Source organism: Coloeus monedula (genome assembly GCF_965178545.1).
Source record: "Coloeus monedula genome assembly, chromosome: 34".
Taxonomy (NCBI): domain Eukaryota; kingdom Metazoa; phylum Chordata; class Aves; order Passeriformes; family Corvidae; genus Coloeus; species Coloeus monedula.
The window spans coordinates 341392-361629 of NC_138814.1; the positions used below are offsets into that span (position 1 = coordinate 341392).

A 20238-nucleotide genomic window follows, 5' to 3' on the forward strand; every position below is an offset into this window, starting at 1 on the left:
GCCCAAACCCCTCCCAGCTGTGCCCAGCTGTGCCCAAACCCCTCCCAGCTGTGCCCAAGCCCCTCCCAGCTGTGCCCAAGCCCCTCCCAGCTGTGCCCAAACCCCTCCCAGGTGTGCCCAAACCCCTCCCAGCTGTGCCCAAGCCCCTGCCAGCTGTGCCCAGCTGTGCCCAGCTGTGCCCCCTCACCTGCAGCATGTCCAGCGTCACCCGGCCCGGGGTGGTCACGGCCTTGCCCTCCCTGCGGCCGAGCTGGCGCGACTGGAAGGCGGCGTCGCGCACCTGCGATGGCACCCCCCGCACACGGCCCAGGAACGGGAACGAGGGCACCTGCGGGCACCCGGCAGCGACTCACCTGGGGGGCCTGGGGGGGTTTGGGGGGGGATTGGGGGCACCTGGGGGGGGGTTTGGGGCACCTGGGGGCACCTGGGGGGGAATTGGGGGCACCTGGGGGGGGTTTGGGGCACCTGGGGGCACCTGGGGGGGAATTGGGGCACCTGGGGGGGGTTTGGGGGCACCTGGGGGGGGGTTTGGGGCACCTGGGGGGGGGTTTGGGGCACCTGGGGGGGCATTGGGGGCACCTGGGGGGGTTTGGGGGCACCTGGGGGGGATTTGGGGGCACCTGGGGGGGTTTGGGGGCACCTGGGGGGGTTTGGGGGCACCTGGGGGGATTTGGGGGCACCTGGGGGGGGATTGGGGGCACCTGGGGGGGTTTGGGGGCACCTGGGGGGGGATTGGGGGCACCTGGGGGGGTTTGGGGGCACCTGGGGGGGATTGGGGGCACCTGGGGGGGACTGGGGGCACCTGGGGGCACCTGGGGGGAATTGGGGGCACCTGGGGGGGATTGGGGGCACCTGGGGGGGAATTGGGGGCACCTGGGGGGGAATTGGGGGCACCTGGGGGGGGATTGGGGGCACCTGGGGGCACCTGGGGGGAATTGGGGGCACCTGGGGGGGATTGGGGGCACCTGGGGGGGGGTTTGGGGCACCTGGGGGGGGTTTGGGGGCACCTGGGGGGGATTGGGGGCACCTGGGGGGGGGGTTTGGGGCACCTGGGGGGGAATTGGGGGCACCTGGGGGGGGATTGGGGGGGATTGGGGGCACCTGGGGGGGAATTGGGGGCACCTGGGGGGGGGTTTGGGGCACCTGGGGGGGAATTGGGGGCACCTGGGGGGGATTTGGGGGCACCTGGGGGGGATTTGGGGGCACCTGGGGGGAATTGGGGGCACCGGGGGGGGGTTTGGGGTCTCCTGGGGGGGATTGGGGGCACCTGGGGGGGATTGGGGGCACCTGGGGGGGGTTTGGGGACACCTGGAAAGGAATTGGGGGCACCTGGGGGGGAATTGGGGGCACCTGGGGGGGAATCGGGGGCACCTGGGGGGGGATTTGGGGGCACCTGGGGGCACCTGGGGGGGAATTGGGGGCACCTGGGGGGGAATTGGGGGCACCTGGAAAGGAATTGGGGGCACCTGGGGGGGTTTGGGGGCACCTGGGGGGGATTTGGGGGCACCTGGGGGGGAATTGGGGGCACCTGGGGGGGATTTGGGGGCACCTGGGGGGGCATTGGGGGCACCTGGGGGGGGTTTGGGGGCACCTGGGGGGGAATTGGGGGCACCTGGGTGGGCATTGGGGGCACCTGGGGGGGAATTGGGGGCACCTGGGGGGGATTGGGGGGGATTGGGGGCACCTGGGGGCACCTGGGGGGGAATCGGGGGCACCTGGGGGGGTTTGGGGGCACCTGGGGGGAAATTGGGGGCACCTGGGGGGGGTTTGGGGGCACCTGGGGGGGATTGGGGGCACCTGGGGGGAATTGGGGGCACCTGGGGGGGTTTGGGGGCACCTGGGGGGGATTGGGGGCACCTGGGGGGGGTTGGGGGCACCTGGGGGGGATTGGGGGCACCTGGGGGGGAATTGGGGGCACCTGGGGGGGGTTTGGGGGCACCTGGGGGGGATTGGGGGCACCTGGGGGGGAATTGGGGGCACCTGGGGGGGAATTGGGGGCACCTGGGGGGATTTGGGGGCACCTGGGGGGGATTGGGGGCACCTGGGGGCACCTGGGGGGGAATTGGGGGCACCTGGGGGGGATTGGGGGCACCTGGGGGCACCTGGGGGGGAATTGGGGGCACCTGGGGGGGGATTGGGGGCACCTGGGGGCACCTGGGGGGGAATTGGGGGCACCTGGGGGGGTTTGGGGGCACCTGGGGGGAATTGGGGGCACCTGGGGGGGATTTGGGGGCACCTGGGGGGGGGTTTGGGGGCACCTGGGGGGGATTTGGGGGCACCTGGGGGGGATTTGGGGGCACCTGGGGGGGATTGGGGGCACCTGGGGGGGGATTGGGGGCACCTGGGGGGGGTTTGGGGGCACCTGGGGGGGAATTGGGGGCACCTGGGGGGGAATTGGGGGCACCTGGGGGGGGGTTTGGGGCACCTGGGGGCACCTGGGGGGGAATTGGGGGCACCTGGGGGGGATTGGGGGCACCTGGGGGCACCTGGGGGGGAATTGGGGGCACCTGGGGGGGATTGGGGGCACCTGGGGGCACCTGGGGGGGAATTGGGGGCACCTGGGGGGAATTGGGGGCACCTGGGGGCACCTGGGGGGGAATTGGGGGCACCTGGGGGGGATTGGGGGCACCTGGGGGCACCTGGGGGGGAATTGGGGGCACCTGGGGGGAATTGGGGGCACCTGGGTGGGCATTGGGGGCACCTGGGGGGGATTTGGGGGCACCTGGGGGGAATTGGGGGCACCTGGGTGGGCATTGGGGGCACCTGGGTGGGCATTGGGGGCACCTGGGGGGGAATTGGGGGCACCTGGGGGGGAATTGGGGGCACCTGGGGGGGATTGGGGGGGATTGGGGGCACCTGGGGGGGATTTGGGGGCACCTGGGGGGGGGTTTGGGGCACCTGGGGGGGGATTGGGGGCACCTGGGGGGGATTTGGGGGCACCTGGGGGGGAATTGGGGGCACCTGGGGGGGGGTTTGGGGCACCTGGGGGGGTTTGGGGGCACCTGGGGGGGAATTGGGGGCACCTGGGGGGGGAATTGGGGGCACCTGGGGGGGGTTTGGGGGCACCTGGGGGCACCTGGGGGGAATTGGGGGCACCTGGGGGCACCTGGGGGGGGTTTGGGGGCACCTGGGGAGGGGTTTGGGGCACCTGGGGGGGATTGGGGGCACCTGGGGGGGATTGGGGGCACCTGGGGGGGGAATTGGGGGCACCTGGGGGGGGTTTGGGGGCACCTGGGGGGGATTGGGGGCACCTGGGGGGGAATTGGGGGCACCTGGGGGGGAATTGGGGGCACCTGGGGGGATTTGGGGGCACCTGGGGGGGCATTTGGGGCACCTGGGGGGGAATTGGGGGCACCTGGGGGGGATTTGGGGGCACCTGGGGGGGTTTGGGGGCACCTGGGGGGGGTTTGGGGGCACCTGGGGGGGCATTGGGGGCACCTGGGGGGGTCCCAGGGACGTCCCAGGTGTTTTGGGGGGGGTCAGGGGGGGTTTTTGGGGTGCCCCGGGCGCTTTTGGGGTCTCACCTGGAGCAGGGAGGGCAGGCGGGATTGGGGGATTTTTGGGGGATTTTGGGGATTTTTGGGGGGTTTTTCAGGTTTTTATGAGGGTTTTTGGGGGATTTTTGTGAGGGTTTTTGGGGGATTTTTGGGGTTTTTGTGAGGATTTTTGGGGGATTTTTGTGAGGGTTTTTGGGGGATTTTTGTGAGGATTTTGTGAGGATTTTTGTGAGGATTTTTGTGAGGATTTTTGGGGGATTTTAATGAGGATTTTTGTGGGGATTTTTGTGAGGATTTTTGTGAGGATTTTTGGGGGATTTTTCTGAAGATTTTTGGGGGATTTTTGTGAGGATTTTTGGGGGATTTTTGGGGGATTTTTGTGAGGACTTTTGGGGGATTTTTGTGAGGATTTTTGTGAGAATTTTTGGGGGATTTTTGTGAGGATTTTTGGGGGATTTTTTGTGAGGATTTTTGGGGGATTTTTGTGAGGATTTTTGTGAGGATTTTTGGGGGATTTTATGAGAATTTTTGTGAGGATTTTTGTGAGGATTTTTGGGGGATTTTTGTGAGGATTTTTGGGGATTTTTGTGACGATTTTTGTGAGGATTTTTGGGGGATTTTTGTGAGGATTTTTGGCGGATTTTTGGGGGATTTTTGTGAGAATTTTTGTGAGAATTTTTGTGAGGATTTTTGGGGGATTTTTGTGAGGATTTTTGTGAGGATTTTTGTGAGGATTTTCGGGGGATTTTGTGAGGATTTTTGGGGGATTTTTGTGAGGATTTTTGGGGGATTTTGTGAGGATTTTTGTGAGGATTTTATGAGGGTTTTTGGCGGATTTTGTGAGGATTTTTGGGGGATTTTTGTGAGGATTTTTGTGAGAATTTTTGTGAGAATTTTTGGGGGATTTTGGTGAGGATTTTTGGCGGATTTTGGGGGGATTTTGTGAGGATTTTTGTGAGGATTTTTGTGAGGATTTTTGGGGGATTTTTGTGAGGATTTTTGTGAGGATTTTTGTGAGGATTTTTGGCGGATTTTGTGAGGATTTTTGGGGGATTTTTGTGAGGATTTTTGTGAGAATTTTTGTGAGAATTTTTGGGGGATTTTGGTGAGGATTTTTGGCGGATTTTGGGGGGATTTTGTGAGGATTTTTGGGGGATTTTGGTGACAATTTTTGGGGGATTTTTGTGAGAATTTTTGGGGGATTTTGGTGAGAATTTTTGGCGGATTTTTGGCGGATTTTGGTGAGAATTTTTGGGGGATTTTGGTGAGAATTTTTGGCGGATTTTGGTGAGAATTTTTGGCGGATTTTTGGGGGATTTTGTGAGGATTTTTGTGAGGATTTTGGGGTTTTTTGGGGGGATTTTGGGGGTTTTTGGGGTCCCTGTGAGCCCGGGGTTGTTTTGGGGGGGTTTTGGGGTCTCACCTGCAGCACCTGGGCCCTCTGCAGCAGGTAGGGCAGGTCGAAGTTGTGGATGTTGTAGCCCGTGACCACGTCGGGGTCCACGATCCGCACGAACTCCGCCCAGGACTGGGGAAAAAGGGGGGTCAGGGGGCCCCAAAACTCACCTGGGGGTCCCAAAATTCACCTGGGGGTCCCAAAATTCACCTGGGAAACCCCAAAAACACCTGGGGAGCCCCAAAAACACCTGGGGAGCCTCAAAACCTCACCCCAAATTCACCTGGACCCCCCCCAGAATTCACCTGGGGAGCCCCAAAATTCACCTGGAAAACCCCAAATTCACCTGGGGAGCCCCAAATTTACCTGGGGAGCCCCAAAATTCACCTGGAAAGCCCCAAATTCACCTGGGGAGCCCAAAATTCACCTGGGGAGCCCCAAAAACACCTGGGAGCCTCAAAAACTCACCCCAAATTCACCTGGACCCCCCCCCAGAATTCACCTGGGGAGCCCCAAAATTCACCTGGAAAGCCCCAAATTCACCTGGGGAGTCCCAAAATTCACCTGGGGGTCCCAAAACTCACCTGGGAAACCCCAAAAACACCTGGGAGCCCCAAAATTCACCCAGGGAGCACCAAAAACACCTGGGAGCCTCAAAAACTCACCCCAAAGTCACCTGGACCCCCCCCAAAATTCACCTGGGGGTCCCAAAACTCACCTGGGAAACCCCAAAAACACCTGGGAGCCCCAAAATTCACCCGGGGAGCCCCAAAATTCAGCCAGGGAGCCCCAGAAACACCTGGGAAGCCCCAAAATTCACCTGGAAAGCCCCAAATTCACCTGGGGAGCCCCAAAATTCAGCCAGGGAGCCCCAGAATTCACCTGGGGAGCCCCAAAATTCACCTGGGGAGCCCCAAATTTACCTGGGGAGCCCCAAAATTCACCTGGGAGCCCCAAAATTCACCAGGGGAGCCCCAAATTCACCTGGGGAGCCCCAAATTCACCTGGACCCCCCCAAAACTCACCTGGGGAGCCCCAAAGCTGCCCTGGGACCCCTCCCCCATACCCCGGATGCCCCAAATTCCCCAAATTCCCAAGATTTTCCCTCAAGTTTTGTCCCTCAGCTGCTGCTGGCCTCGCTCACGCCCCCCAAACCACACCCAAACTTCCCCAAACTGCCCCGAAATCCCCCCTAGGACCCCTCCCCAATATCCAAAACCCCTGAAATTCCCCAAATCCCCATTTTTGGCCCCAAAACCCCACCTGCAGCAGCTCCCTCTCGGTATCGAAGCTCCTGACCGTGGCTCCTCTGAGACCCCAAAAACTGCCCCAAACCCACCCAAAACCCCCCCAAACCCCTCCCCAGCCCTCTCAAACCCCCCAAAACCCCCAAAATCCCCGTTTTTTGCCCCAAATCCCCACCTGCAGCAGCTCCCTCTCGGTGTCAAAGCTCCTGACAGTGCCTCTCCTGAGACCCCAAAAACTGCCCCAAAGCCCCCCAAAACTGCCCCAAACCCACCCCAAACCCCCCAAAAACCCACTCAGCCCCCCCAAAAACTGCCCCAAACCCACCTAAAACCCCCCCAAACCCCTCCCCAGCCCTCTCAAACCCCCCAAAATCCCCGTTTTTTGCCCCAAAGCCCCACCTGCAGCAGCTCCCTCTCGGTGTTGAAGCTCCTGACAGTGCCTCCCCTGAGGCCTCAAAAACTGCCCCAAAGCCCCCCAAAACTGCCCCAAACCCACCCAAAACTGCCCCAAACCCACCCAAAACTGCCCCAAACCCACCCAAACCCCCCCAAAACTGCCCTGAGACCTCTCCCCAGCCCTCTCAAACCCCCCAAAACCCCCAAAATCCCCGTTTTTTGCCCCAAATCCCCACCTGCAGCAGCTCCCTCTCGGTGTCGAAGCTCCTGACAGTGCCTCTCCTGAGACCCCAAAAACTGCCCCAAAGCCCCCCAAAACTGCCCCAAACCCACCCCAAACCCCCCAAAAACCCACTCAGCCCCCCCAAAAACTGCCCCAAACCCACCCAAAACCCCCCCAAACCCCTCCCCAGCCCTCTCAAACCCCCCAAACCCCCCAAAATCCCCGTTTTTTGCCCCAAAGCCCCACCTGCAGCAGCTCCCTCTCGGTGTCGAAGCTCCTGACAGTGCCTCTCCTGAGACCCCAAAAACTGCCCCAAACCCACCCAAAACTGCCCCAAACCCACCCAAACCCCCCCCAAACTGCCCTGAGACCTCTCCCCAGCCCCCTCAAACCCCCCAAAATCCCCAAAATCCCCGGTTTTTGCCCCAAATCCCCACCTGCAGCAGCTCCCTCTCGGTGTCAAAGCTCCTGACAGTGCCTCCCCTGAGGCCTCAAAAACTGCCCCAAACCCACCCAAAACTGCCCCAAACCCCCCCAAAACTGCCCTGAGGCCCCTCCCCAGCCCCCTCAAACCCCCCAAACCCCCCAAAATCCCCGTTTTTGGCCCCAAAGCCCCACCTGCAGCAGCTCCCTCTCGGTGTCAAAGCTCCTGACAGTGCCTCCCCTGAGGCCTCAAAAACTGCCCCAAACCCACCCAAAACTGCCCCAAACCCACCCACCCCAAACCCCCCAAAAACCCACTCAGCCCCCCCAAAAACTGCCCCAAACCCACCCAAAACCCCCCCAAACCCCTCCCCAGCCCTCTCAAACCCCCCAAAACCCCCAAAATCCCCATTTTTTGCCCCAAAGCCCCACCTGCAGCAGCTCCCTCTCGGCGTCAAAGCTCCTGACAGTGCCTCCCCTGAGGCCTCAAAAACTGCCCCAAACCCACCCAAAACTGCCCCAAACCCCCCCCAAACTGCCCTGAGACCTCTCCCCAGCCCCCTCAAACCCCCCAAACCCCCCAAAATCCCCGTTTTTGGCCCCAAATCCCCACCTGCAGCAGCTCCCTCTCGGTGTCGAAGCTCCTGACAGTGCCTCTCCTGAGACCCCAAAAACTGCCCCAAACCCACCCAAAACCCCCCCAAACCCACCCAAACCCCCCCAAAACTGCCCTGAGACCTCTCCCCAGCCCCCTCAAACCCCCCAAAATCCCCAAAATCCCCGGTTTTTGCCCCAAATCCCCACCTGCAGCAGCTCCCTCTCGGTGTCAAAGCTCCTGACAGTGCCTCCCCTGAGGCCTCAAAAACTGCCCCAAACCACACCCAAAACTGCCCCAAACCCCCCCAAACTGCCCTGAGACCTCTCCCCAGCCCCCTCAAACCCCCCAAAACCCCCAAAATCCCCGGTTTTTGCCCCAAAGCCCCACCTGCAGCAGCTCCCTCTCGGTGTCAAAGCTCCTGACAGTGCCTCTCCTGAGGCCTCAAAAACTGCCCCAAACCCACCCCAAAACTGCCCCAAACCCACCCAAAACCCACCCAAACCCCTCCCCAGCCCCCTCAAACCCCCCAAAATCCCCGTTTTTTGCCCCAAAGCCCCACCTGCAGCAGCTCCCTCTCGGTGTCGAAGCTCCTGACCGTGGCTCCTCTCAGGGGGGCACAGGGCAGCAGCGTCAGCACCACGCGCAGGAAGGGCTCGCGGGCACCCTGGCGCAGCGCCACGGCCGCGATGGCGATCACCGGGTCCTGCTGCGGCTCCGGGAACACCCCTGGGAGCCCCAGAATCGGAAAAATCACCCCAAAAAACCCCCAAAAGCGCCCCGAAAAGCCCCAAATCCACCCAGAAATGGCCCAAATCTGCCCCAAAATCGCCCAAATCCCGCCCCTGCGGCGCCTCCTGGTGACCCAAAAGTGCAACTGCAGCTCAAGAGACCCCACTGAGTTTAAAAAACCCCAAATTCAGCCAAAGACACCCAAAATCGAGCCCAGGACCCCAAAAAAACCCTCAAAACGGCCCCAAAATGCCCCAAAACCGCCCCAAAACCACCCAAATCCACCCTGAAAACCCCCAAAACCGCCCCAAAATGCCCTGAAAAAGCCCCAAAAACCGCCCCGAAAAGCCCCAAAACCGCCCAAAAAAACCCCAAAACCCCCCAAAAACCCCCAAATCCACCCCGAAATGCCCCAAATCCACCCCCAAAACCCCCAAAACCACCCCGAAAACCCCCAAATCCACCCCAGAAACCCCCAAAACCGCCCCGAAAAGCCCCAAAACCACCCCAAAAACCCCCCAAACCGATCCAAAAACCCCCAAATCCACCCCGAAAACCCCCAAATCCACCCCGAAATGCCCCAAATCCACCCCAAAACCCCCCAAAACCGCCCCGAAATGCCCTGAAAAAGCCCCAAAACCGCCCCAAAAACCCCCAAATCCACCCCGAAATGCCCCAAATCCACCCCAAAAACCCCCAAATCCACCCTGAAAACCCCCAAAACCGCCCCGAAATGCCCTGAAAAAGCCCCAAAAACCGCCCCGAAAAGCCCCAAAACCGCCCCAAAAACCCCCAAAACCGCCCCAAAAACCCCCAAATCCACCCCAAAATGCCCCAAATCCACCCCAAAAACCCCCAAATCCACCCCAAAAACCCCCAAATCCACCCCAGAAAACCCCCAAAAGCGCCCCGAAAACCCCCAAAACCGCCCCGAAATGCCCCAAATCCACCCATAAAAACCCTCAAAACGGCCCCAAAATGCCCCAAAACCGCCCCAAAATGCCCCAAATCCACCCAAATCCCGCCCCTGCGGCGCCTCCTGGTGACCCAAAAGTGCAACTGCAGCTCAAGAGACCCCACTGAGTTTAAAAAACCCCAAATTCAGCCAAAGCCACCCAAAATCGAGCCCAGAAACCCAAAATGTGAACAATCGCCCCCAAAAAACCCAAAACCGCCCCGAAATGCCCCAAATCCACCCAAATTCTGCCCCTGTGGCGCCCCCCAGCTCCCAGTGCCCCCAAATCCCCCCCCAACTCCATCCCAGTGCTCCCAGTCCCTCCCCATCCCCCTCCCAGTGCTCCCAGTCCCTCCCAGTGCTCCCAATCCCACTCCCAGTCCCTCCCAGTGCTCCCAGTCACCTCCCAGTGCCCCCAAATCCCCCCCAAACTGCCCCAAATCCCCCTCCCAGTCCCCTCCCAGTGCTCCCAGTCCCCTCCCAGTGCTCCCAGTCCCCCCCAATCCCACTCCCAATCCCACTCCCAGTCCCTCCCAGTGCTCCCAGTCCCTCCCAGTGCCCCCAAATCCCCCCCAAACTGCCCCAAATCCCCCCCAATCCCCCTCCCAGTCCATCCCAGTCCCTCCCAGTGCTCCCAGTCCCTCCCAGTGCCCCCAAATCCCCCCCAAACTCCATCCCAGTGCTCCCAGTCCCTCCCCATCCCCCTCCCAGTCCCTCCCAGTCCCTCCCAGTCCCTCCCAGTGCTCCCAGTACCCTTCCTGCCGGCGCACTCGATGTCGAAGCTCAGCACCCTCAGCGGGGGCAGCCCCAGCTCCCAGTGCTCCCAGTCCCTCCCAGTGCCCCCAAATCGCCCCCAAACTGCCCCAAATCCCCCCCAATCCCCCTCCCAGTCGCTCCCAGTCCCTCCCAGTCCATCCCAGTCCCTCCCAGTGCTCCCAGTACCCTTCCTGCCGGCGCACTCGATGTCGAAGCTCAGCACCCTCAGCGGGGGCAGCCCCAGCTCCCAGTGCTCCCAGTCCCTCCCAGTGCTCCCAGTGCCCCCAAATCCCCCCCAAACTGCCCCAAATCCCCCCCAATCCCCCTCCCAGTCGCTCCCAGTCCCTCCCAGTCCATCCCAGTCCCTCCCAGTGCTCCCAGTACCCTTCCTGCCGGCGCACTCCATGTCGAAGCTCAGCACCCTCAGCGGGGGCAGCCCCAGCTCCCAGTGCTCCCAGTCCCTCCCAGTGCTCCCAGTGCCCCCAAATCCCCCCCAAACTCCATCCCAGTCGCTCCCAGTCCCTCCCAGTGCTCCCAGTCCCTCCCCATCCCCCTCCCAGTCCATCCCAGTCCCTCCCAGTGCTCCCAATCCCACTCCCAGTCCCTCCCAGTGCTCCCAATCCCACTCCCAGTCCCTCCCAGTGCTCCCAGTGCCCCCAAATCCCCCCCAAACTCCATCCCAGTGCTCCCAGTCCCTCCCCAATCCCCCTCCCAGTCCATCCCAGTCCCTCCCAGTCCATCCCAGTCCCTCCCAGTGCTCCCAGTACCCTTCCTGCCGGCGCACTCGATGTCGAAGCTCAGCACCCTCAGCGGGGGCAGCCCCAGCTCCCAGTGCTCCCAGTCCCTCCCAGTGCTCCCAAATCCCCCCCAAACTCGCTCCCAGTCCCTCCCAGTGCTCCCAGTGCCTCCAAATCCCCCTCCCAGTCCATCCCAGTCGCTCCCAGTCCCCTCCCAGTGCTCCCAGTCCCCCCCAATCCCACTCCCAATCCCCCTCCCAGTGCTCCCAGTCCCTCCCAGTGCTCCCAATCCCCCTCCCAGTCCATCCCAGTCGCTCCCAGTCCCCTCCCAGTGCCCCCAAATCCCCCCCAAACTGCCCCAAATCCCCCTCCCAGTCCCCTCCCAGTGCCCTCCCAGTGCCCCCAAATCCCCCCCAAACTCCATCCCAGTGCTCCCAGTCCCTCCCAGTGCCCCCAAATCCCCCCCAATCCCCCTCCCAGTCCATCCCAGTCGCTCCCAGTCCCTCCCAGTGCTCCCAGTACCCTTCCTGCCGGCGCACTCGATGTCGAAGCTCAGCACCCTCAGCGGGGGCAGCCCCAGCTCCCAGTGCTCCCAGTCCCTCCCAGTGCTCCCAAATCCCCCCCAAACTCCATCCCAGTGCTCCCAGTCCCTCCCCATCCCCCTCCCAGTCGCTCCCAGTCCCTCCCAGTGCTCCCAGTACCCTTCCTGCCGGCGCACTCCATGTCGAAGCTCAGCACCCTCAGCGGGGGCAGCCCCAGCTCCCAGTGCTCCCAGTCCCTCCCAGTGCTCCCAGTGCCCCCAAATCCCCCCCAAACTGCCCCAAATCCCCCCCAATCCCCCTCCCAGTCCCTCCCAGTCCCTCCCAGTCGCTCCCAGTGCTCCCAGTACCCTTCCTGCCGGCGCACTCGATGTCGAAGCTCAGCACCCTCAGCGGGGGCAGCCCCAGCTCCCAGTGCTCCCAGTCCCTCCCAGTGCTCCCAGTGCCCCCAAATCCCCCCCAAACTCCATCCCAGTGCTCCCAGTCCCTCCCCATCCCCCTCCCAGTCCATCCCAGTCGCTCCCAGTCGCTCCCAGTCCCTCCCAGTGCTCCCAGTACCCTTCCTGCCGGCGCACTCCATGTCGAAGCTCAGCACCCTCAGCGGCGGCAGCCCCAGCTCCCAGTGCTCCCAGTCCCCTCCCAGTGCTCCCAAATCCCCCCCAAACTCGCTCCCAGTCCCTCCCAGTGCTCCCAGTGCCTCCAAATCCCCCTCCCAGTCCATCCCAGTCCCTCCCAGTGCTCCCAGTACCCTTCCTGCCGGCGCACTCGATGTCGAAGCTCAGCACCCTCAGCGGGGGCAGCCCCAGCTCCCAGTGCTCCCAGTCCCTCCCAGTGCCCCCAAATCCCCCCCAAACTCCATCCCAGTGCTCCCAGTCCCTCCCCATCCCCCTCCCAGTCCATCCCAGTCGCTCCCAGTCGCTCCCAGTGCTCCCAGTACCCTTCCTGCCGGCGCACTCGATGTCGAAGCTCAGCACCCTCAGCGGGGGCAGCCCCAGCTCCCAGTGCTCCCAGTCCCTCCCAGTGCCCCCAAATCCCCCCCAAACTCCATCCCAGTGCTCCCAGTCCCTCCCCATCCCCATCCCAGTCCATCCCAGTCGCTCCCAGTCCCTCCCAGTGCTCCCAGTACCCTTCCTGCCGGCGCACTCGATGTCGAAGCTCAGCACCCTCAGCGGGGGCAGCCCCAGCTCCCAGTGCTCCCAGTCCCTCCCAGTGCCCCCAAATCCCCCCCAAACTCCATCCCAGTGCTCCCAGTCCCTCCCCATCCCCCTCCCAGTCGCTCCCAGTCGCTCCCAGTCCCTCCCAGTGCTCCCAGTACCCTTCCTGCCGGCGCACTCGATGTCGAAGCTCAGCACCCTCAGCGGGGGCAGCCCCAGCTCCCAGTGCTCCCAGTCCCTCCCAGTGCCCCCAAATCCCCCCCAAACTCCATCCCAGTGCTCCCAGTCCCTCCCCATCCCCCTCCCAGTCCATCCCAGTCGCTCCCAGTCCCTCCCAGTGCTCCCAGTACCCTTCCTGCCGGCGCACTCCATGTCGAAGCTCAGCACCCTCAGCGGGGGCAGCCCCAGCTCCCAGTGCTCCCAGTCCCTCCCAGTGCTCCCAGTGCCCCCAAATCCCCCCCAAACTGCCCCAAATCCCCCCCAATCCCCCTCCCAGTCGCTCCCAGTCCCTCCCAGTCCATCCCAGTCCCTCCCAGTGCTCCCAGTACCCTTCCTGCCGGCGCACTCGATGTCGAAGCTCAGCACCCTCAGCGGGGGCAGCCCCAGCCAGGGCCCCTCGGGGGGGTGGCCCCGCAGCGCCCCCCAGTGGGCGTCGGCCTCCAGCTGGCACAGGGTGGCCTTGGGGGGATTTTGGGGGTCCCCGGGGCGATTTTGGGGGTCCCCGGGGCGATTTTGGGGGTCCCCGAGGCGATTTTGGGGGTCCCCGGGGTGGTTTTGGGGGGTCCCCGGGGGGATTTTGGGGTCCCCCCGCCAGCGGAACCCCCCCGGGGGCAGCTCCACCCAGCAGCAGCCGACCAGGCCCGAGTCGGCCATGAACCTGTGGGGGAAATTTGGGGGAATTTTGGGGGTTTTGGGGTAAAAATTTGGGGTGGGGGGGTGAAGTTTGGGGGGTGAGGAGAAAAATTTGGGGGTTTTGGGGAGGAAATTTGGAGGTTTTGGGGGTTTTGGGGGGATTTGGGGGAACAATTTGGGGTGGGGGGGTGAAGTTTGGGGGGTGAGGAGCAAAATTTGGGGGTTTGGGGAGGAATTTGGGGAAATTTTGGGGGAAAAATTTGGGGGGTGAAGTTTGGGGGGTGAGGAGCAAAATTTGGGGGTTTGGGGAGGAAATTTGGAGATTTTGGGGGTTTTGGGGAGGAAATTTGGGGTGGGGGTGAAGTTTGGGGGGTGAGGAGCAAAATTTGGGGGTTTTGGGGAGGAAATTTGGAGGTTTTGGGGGTTTTGGGGAGGAAATTTGGAGATTTTGGGGGTTTTGGGGGAAAAATTTGGGGTGGGGGGTGAAGTTTGGGGGGTGAGGAGAAAAATTTGGGGGTTTTGGGGAGGAAATTTGGGGGGATTTTGGGGGAAAAATTTGGGGTGGGGGGTGAAGTTTGGGGGGTGAGGAGAAAAATTTGGGGGTTTGGTGAGGAAATTTGGGGCTGGAACGGGGAAATTTGGGGGTTTGGGGAGGAATTTGGGGAAATTTTGGGGGAAAAATTTGGGGGGGGGGTGAAGTTTGGGGGGTGAGGAGCAAAATTTGGGGGTTTTGGGGAGGAAATTTGGAGATTTTGGGGGAAAAATTTGGGGTGGGGGGCGAAGTTTGGGGGATGAGGAGCAAAATTTGGGGGTTTTGGGGAAGAAATTTGGAGATTTTGGGGGTTTTGGGGGAAAAATTTGGGGTGGGGGTGAAGTTTGGGGGGTGAGGAGCAAAATTTGGGGGTTTTGGGGAAGAAATTTGGGGCTGGAATGGGGAAATTTGGGGGTTTGGGGAGGAATTTGGGGAAATTTTGGGGGAAAAATTTGGGGGGGGTGAAGTTTGGGGGATGAGGAGCAAAATTTGGGGGTTTTGGGAGGAAATTTGGAGGTTTTAGGGGAACAATTTGGGGTGGGGGGCGAAGTTTGGGGGATGAGGAGAAAAATTTGGGGGTTTTGGGAGGAAATTTGGAGATTTTGGGGGTTTTGGGGGAAAAATTTGGGGTGGGGGGTGAAGTTTGGGGGGTGAGGAGAAAAATTTGGGGGTTTTGGGGAAGAAATTTGGGGCTGGAACGGGGAAATTTGGGGGTTTGGGGAGGAATTTGGGGAAATTTTGGGGGAAAAATTTGGGGGGGGGTGAAGTTTGGGGGGTGAGGAGCAAAATTTGGGGGTTTTGGGAGGAAATTTGGGGGGATTTTGGGGGTTTTGGGGAGGAAATTTGGGGTGGGGGGGTGAAGTTTGGGGGGTCAGGAGAAAAATTTGGGGGTTTTGGGGAGGAAATTTGGAGATTTTGGGGGAAAAATTTGGGGTGGGGGGCGAAGTTTGGGGGGTGAGGAGCAAAATTTGGGGGTTTTGGGAGGAAATTTGGAGGTTTTGGGGGTTTTGGGGGAAAAATTTGGGGTGGGGGTGAAGTTTGGGGGGTGAGGAGAAAAATTTGGGGGTTTTGGGGAAGAAATTTGGAGATTTTGGGGGAAAAATTTGGGGTGGGGGGCGAAGTTTGGGGGATGAGGAGCAAAATTTGGGGGTTTTGGGAGGAAATTTGGAGATTTTGGGGGTTTTGGGGGAAAAATTTGGGGTGGGGGTGAAGTTTGGGGGGTGAGGAGCAAAATTTGGGGGTTTTGGGAGGAAATTTGGAGATTTTGGGGGTTTTGGGGGAAAAATTTGGGGTGGGGGGTGAAGTTTGGGGGGTGAGGAGCAAAATTTGGGGGTTTTGGGGAGGAAATTTGGAGATTTTGGGGGTTTGGGGGGAAAAATTTGGGGTGGGGGGTGAAGATTTGGGGGTGAGGAGAAAAATTTGGAGGTTTTGGGAGGAAATTTGGAGATTTTGGGGGTTTTGGGGGAAAAATTTGGGGTGGGGGTGAAGTTTGGGGGGTGAGGAGCAAAATTTGGGGGTTTTGGGGAGGAAATTTGGGGCTGGAACGGGGAAATTTGGGGGTTTGGGGAGGAATTTGGGGTTTTGGGGTGGAATTTTTTGGGGAGGACCAGATTTTTTTGGGATGGGGGTGGGATTTGGGTTTTGGGGCCGGGTTTGCTGTGAAAAACTCCGATTTTGGGGCTTTTGGGGTCAGGTTTGCTGTGAAAAACTCCGATTTTGGGGTTTTTGGGGTCAGGTTTGCTGTGAAAACTCCGATTTTGGGGTTTTTGGGGTCAGGTTTGCTGTGAAAACCTCCAATTTTGGGGGTTTTGGGGTCGGGTTTGCTGTGAAAAACTCCGATTTTGGGGCTTTTGGGGTCAAATTTGCTGCGAGAAACTCCAGTTTTGGGGTTTTTGGGGTCGGGTTTGCTGTGAAAAACTCCAATTTTGGGGTTTTTGGGGTCGGGTTTGCTGTGAAAAACTCAAATTTTGGGGTTTTTGGGGTCGGGTTTGCTGTGAAAAAGTCCGATTTTGGGGTTTTTGGGGTCAGGTTTGCTGTGAAAAAGTCCAATTTTGGGGTTTTTGGGGTCAGGTTTGCTGTGAAAACCCCAATTTTGGGGCTTTTGGGGTCAGGTTTGCTGTGAAAAAGTCCAATTTTGGGGGTTTTGGGGTCAAGTTTGCTGTGAAAACCTCCAATTTTGGGGTTTTTGGGGTCAGGTTTGCTGTGAAAAACTCCGATTTTGGGGTTTTTGGGGTCAGGTTTGCTGTGAAAAACTCCGATTTTGGGGTTTTTGGGGTCACGTTTGCTGTGAAAAACCCCAATTTTGGGGCTTTTGGGGTCAGGTTTGCTGTGAAAAAGTCCGATTTTGGGGCTTTTGGGGTCAGGTTTGCTGCGAAAAACTCCGATTTTGGGGTTTTTGGGGTCGGGTTTGTTGTGAAAAACTCCGATTTTGGGGCTTTTGGGGTCAAATTTGCTGCGAAAAACTCCAGTTTTGGGGTTTTTGGGGTCAGGTTTGCTGTGAAAAACTCCGATTTTGGGGGTTTTGGGGTCAGGTTTGCTGTGAAAAACTCAAATTTTGGGGCTTTTGGGGTCAAGTTTGCTGTGAAAAACCCCAATTTTGGGGTTTTTGGGGTCACGTTTGCTGTGAAAAACCCCAATTTTGGGGCTTTTGGGGTCAGGTTTGCTGCGAAAAACTCCGATTTTGGGGTTTTTGGGGTCAGGTTTGCTGTGAAAAACTCCGATTTTGGGGTTTTTGGGGTCACGTTTGCTGTGAAAAACCCCAATTTTGGGGCTTTTGGGGTCGGGTTTGCTGTGAAAAACTCCGATTTTGGGGTTTTTGGGGTCAGGTTTGCTGTGAAAAACTCCGATTTTGGGGTTTTTGGGGTCACGTTTGCTGTGAAAAACCCCAATTTTGGGGCTTTTGGGGTCAGGTTTGCTGTGAAAAACTCCGATTTTGGGGGTTTTGGGGTCAGGTTTGCTGTGAAAAACCCCAATTTTGGGGCTTTTGGGGTCAGGTTTGCTGCGAAAACCTCCAATTTTGGGGTTTTTGGGGTCAGGTTTGCTGCGAAAAAATCCAATTTTGGGGTTTTTGGGGTCAGGTTTGCTGCGAAAAACTCCGATTTTGGGGTTTTTGGGGTCGGGTTTGCTGTGAAAACCTCCAATTTTGGGGTTTTTGGGGTCAGGTTTGCTGCGAAAAACCCCAATTTTGGGGGTTTTGGGGTCACGTTTGCTGTGAAAAACCCCAATTTTGGGGGTTTTGGGGTCAAGTTTGCTGCGAAAACCTCCAATTTTGGGGTTTTTGGGGTCAGGTTTGCTGCGAAAACCTCCAATTTTGGGGTTTTTGGGGTCAGGTTTGCTGCGAAAACCTCCAATTTTGGGGTTTTTGGGGTCACGTTTGCTGTGAAAAACCCCAATTTTGGGGTTTTTGGGGTCAGGTTTGCTGTGAAAAACTCCAATTTTGGGGCTTTTGGGGTCAAATTTGCTGCGAAAAACTCCAATTTTGGGGCTTTTGGGGTCAGGTTTGCTGTGAAAACCTCCAATTTTGGGGCTTTTGGGGTCAGGTTTGCTGCGAAAAACCCCAATTTTGGGGGTTTTGGGGTCAAGTTTGCTGCGAAAAACTCCGATTTTGGGGTTTTTGGGGTCAGGTTTGTTGTGAAAAACTCCGATTTTGGGGTTTTTGGGGTCAGGTTTGCTGTGAAAAACCCCAATTTTGGGGTTTTTGGGGTCAGGTTTGCTATGAAAACTCCGATTTTGGGGTTTTTGGGGTCAGGTTTGCTGTGAAAACTCCAATTTTGGGGGTTTTGGGGTCACGTTTGCTGTGAAAAACCCCAATTTTGGGGCTTTTGGGGTCAGGTTTGCTGTGAAAAAGTCCAATTTTGGGGGTTTTGGGGTCAAGTTTGCTGTGAAAACCTCCAATTTTGGGGTTTTTGGGGTCAGGTTTGCTGTGAAAAACTCCGATTTTGGGGTTTTTGGGGTCAGGTTTGCTGCGAAAAACCCCAATTTTGGGGGTTTTGGGGTCAGGTTTGCTGTGAAAACTCCGATTTTGGGGCTTTTGGGGTCGGGTTTGCTGTGAAAAACTCCGATTTTGGGGCTTTTGGGGTCAAATTTGCTGCGAAAAACTCCAGTTTTGGGGTTTTTGGGGTCAGGTTTGCTGTGAAAAACTCCGATTTTGGGGTTTTTGGGGTCAGGTTTGCTGTGAAAAACTCCGATTTTGGGGTTTTTGGGGTCAGGTTTGCTATGAAAACCTCCAATTTTGGGGTTTTTGGGGTCGGGTTTGTTGTGAAAAACCCCAATTTTGGGGCTTTTGGGGTCAGGTTTGCTGTGAAAAAGTCCAATTTTGGGGGTTTTGGGGTCAAGTTTGCTGTGAAAACCTCCAATTTTGGGGTTTTTGGGGTCAGGTTTGCTGTGAAAAACTCCAGTTTTGGGGCTTTTGGGGTCAGGTTTGCTGTGAAAAACTCCAATTTTGGGGTTTTTGGGGTCAGGTTTGCTGTGAAAAACTCCCATTTTGGGGAATTTAGGGTCAAGTTTGCTGCGAAAAACTCCGATTTTGGGTGTTTTAGGGTGGATTTTTTTGGGTTTTTTTGGGGGGGGGGGTCAGATTTGGGGATTTGGGGGTTTTGGGGGGGTTTTGGGGGGGTTTTGGGGGGGTTACCTGATCTCGAAGTCGATGTTGGCCTCGAAGGGGGGGGCCGGGTGCACCCCCAGCCCCCCCCAGCGCAGCCCCCGCTCCAGGAGGCGCCGGGCAGGGGGCACCAGGCGGGGCAGGGAGACCCCAACCCGCACAAAGGGCACCTGGGCACCCCCGTGGAACCCCAAAATACCTGGGGGGGGAGGGGGAAGGGGGAGAGGGTCACCCCCAAAAAAATCCCCCCAAAAAAAACCCCCCCCAAAAAAGGCGAAATTCCCTAAAAAAACCCAGCAGGAACGCACCAAAACCGCCTCGAAAACGGCGTCGAAAATGCCCCAAAACCGCCCGGAAAGACCCCAAAAATCTCCCCCAAACCAGCACAAAATGCCCCAAAAAACCCTTCAAAAATATCCCAAAGGCAGCCCCAAAACCCTCTGAAAACGCCCCCGAACCAACCCAAAAATGCCCCCAAAATCCACCAAAAAATCAACTCAAAACCACCCCCAAAACCCTCTAAAAATGCCCCAAAAATGCCCTCAAAGCCACCCCAAAAATTGTCCCAAAATCCTCCAGAAATGCCCCAAAAATCCACCAAAATCACCCCAAAAATCATCCAAAAATCCCCCCAAAACCAACCCCAAAAACCTCCTAAAAATCAACCAAAATCACCCCCAAAATATCCCCCCAAAATTACCCAGAACCAGCCCCAAAACCCCCCAAAAATGCCCCAAAATCACCCCAAACAATTCCCAAAAAATTCCCCCCAAAATCCACAATTTTTAGGATCCCAAAGGAGTTTTGAGCTCAAAACTGGAGATTTTGGGCCATTTTTGGGCCATTTTTCGCTATCCCAGGATAAATTTGGGACTCCCAGGATAAATTTTGGGATCCCACAAAAATTTGGGGATCCCAGGATGATTTTTGGGATCCCCAAATTTTTTGGGCTCCAATTTTGGTTCCCAGGGTGATTTTTGAGCTCAAACTTTGCCTTTTTGGGCCATTTCGGACCAATTTTTGGTGCTTTTTTTGTCATCCCAGGACAATTTGGGGATCCTGGGATAATTTTGGGATCCGAGGATAAATTCCAGGATTCCCAAATTTTCTGTGCTCCAATTTGGGGCTCCCACCAGGAATTTTTAGGCTCAAAACTTGAGGCTTTGAGCCATTTTTGGGCCATTTTGGGGCCATTTTTGGGCCATTTTGGAGCCATTTGGGGGCATTTTTCAGCCATTTTTGGGGCCATTTTTGAGCCATTTTGGGGCATTTTTCAGCCATTTTTGGGGCCATTTTTGAGCCGTTTTTGGGCCATTTTTGAGCCATTTTTGGGCCATTTTTGAGCCATTTTGGGGCCACTTTTGAGCCATTTTGGGGCCACTTTTGAGCCATTTTGGGGCCGGTTTTGAGCCATTTTGGGGCCGTATTTGGGCCATTTTAAAGCCATTTTGGGGCCATTTTTGAGCCATTTTGGGCCATTTTGGAGCCGTTTTGGGGCCATTTTTGAGCCATTTTGGGGCATTTTTCAGCCATTTTTGGGGCCATTTGTGAGCCATTTTGGGGCCATTTTGAAGCCATTTTTGGGCCATTTTGAAGCCATTTTT

General features: G+C 58.2%; 1 protein-coding gene across 1 annotated transcript in view; it reads right to left on the bottom strand.

Annotated features, from left to right (window-relative positions):
- The window catches only part of POLD1 (DNA polymerase delta 1, catalytic subunit), an 80082-nt gene that overhangs the window by 49661 nt on the left and 10183 nt on the right, over positions 1–20238 (bottom strand). The window contains exons 6-10 of the mRNA XM_082299772.1: positions 18665–18833; positions 13199–13527; positions 8340–8506; positions 4921–5025; positions 188–328 (exon numbers count right to left, since the gene is read on the bottom strand). Of these exons, the coding sequence (XP_082155898.1) occupies positions 188–328; positions 4921–5025; positions 8340–8506; positions 13199–13527; positions 18665–18833 (911 nt within the window). The remainder of the gene's footprint in view (positions 1–187; positions 329–4920; positions 5026–8339; positions 8507–13198; positions 13528–18664; positions 18834–20238) is intronic.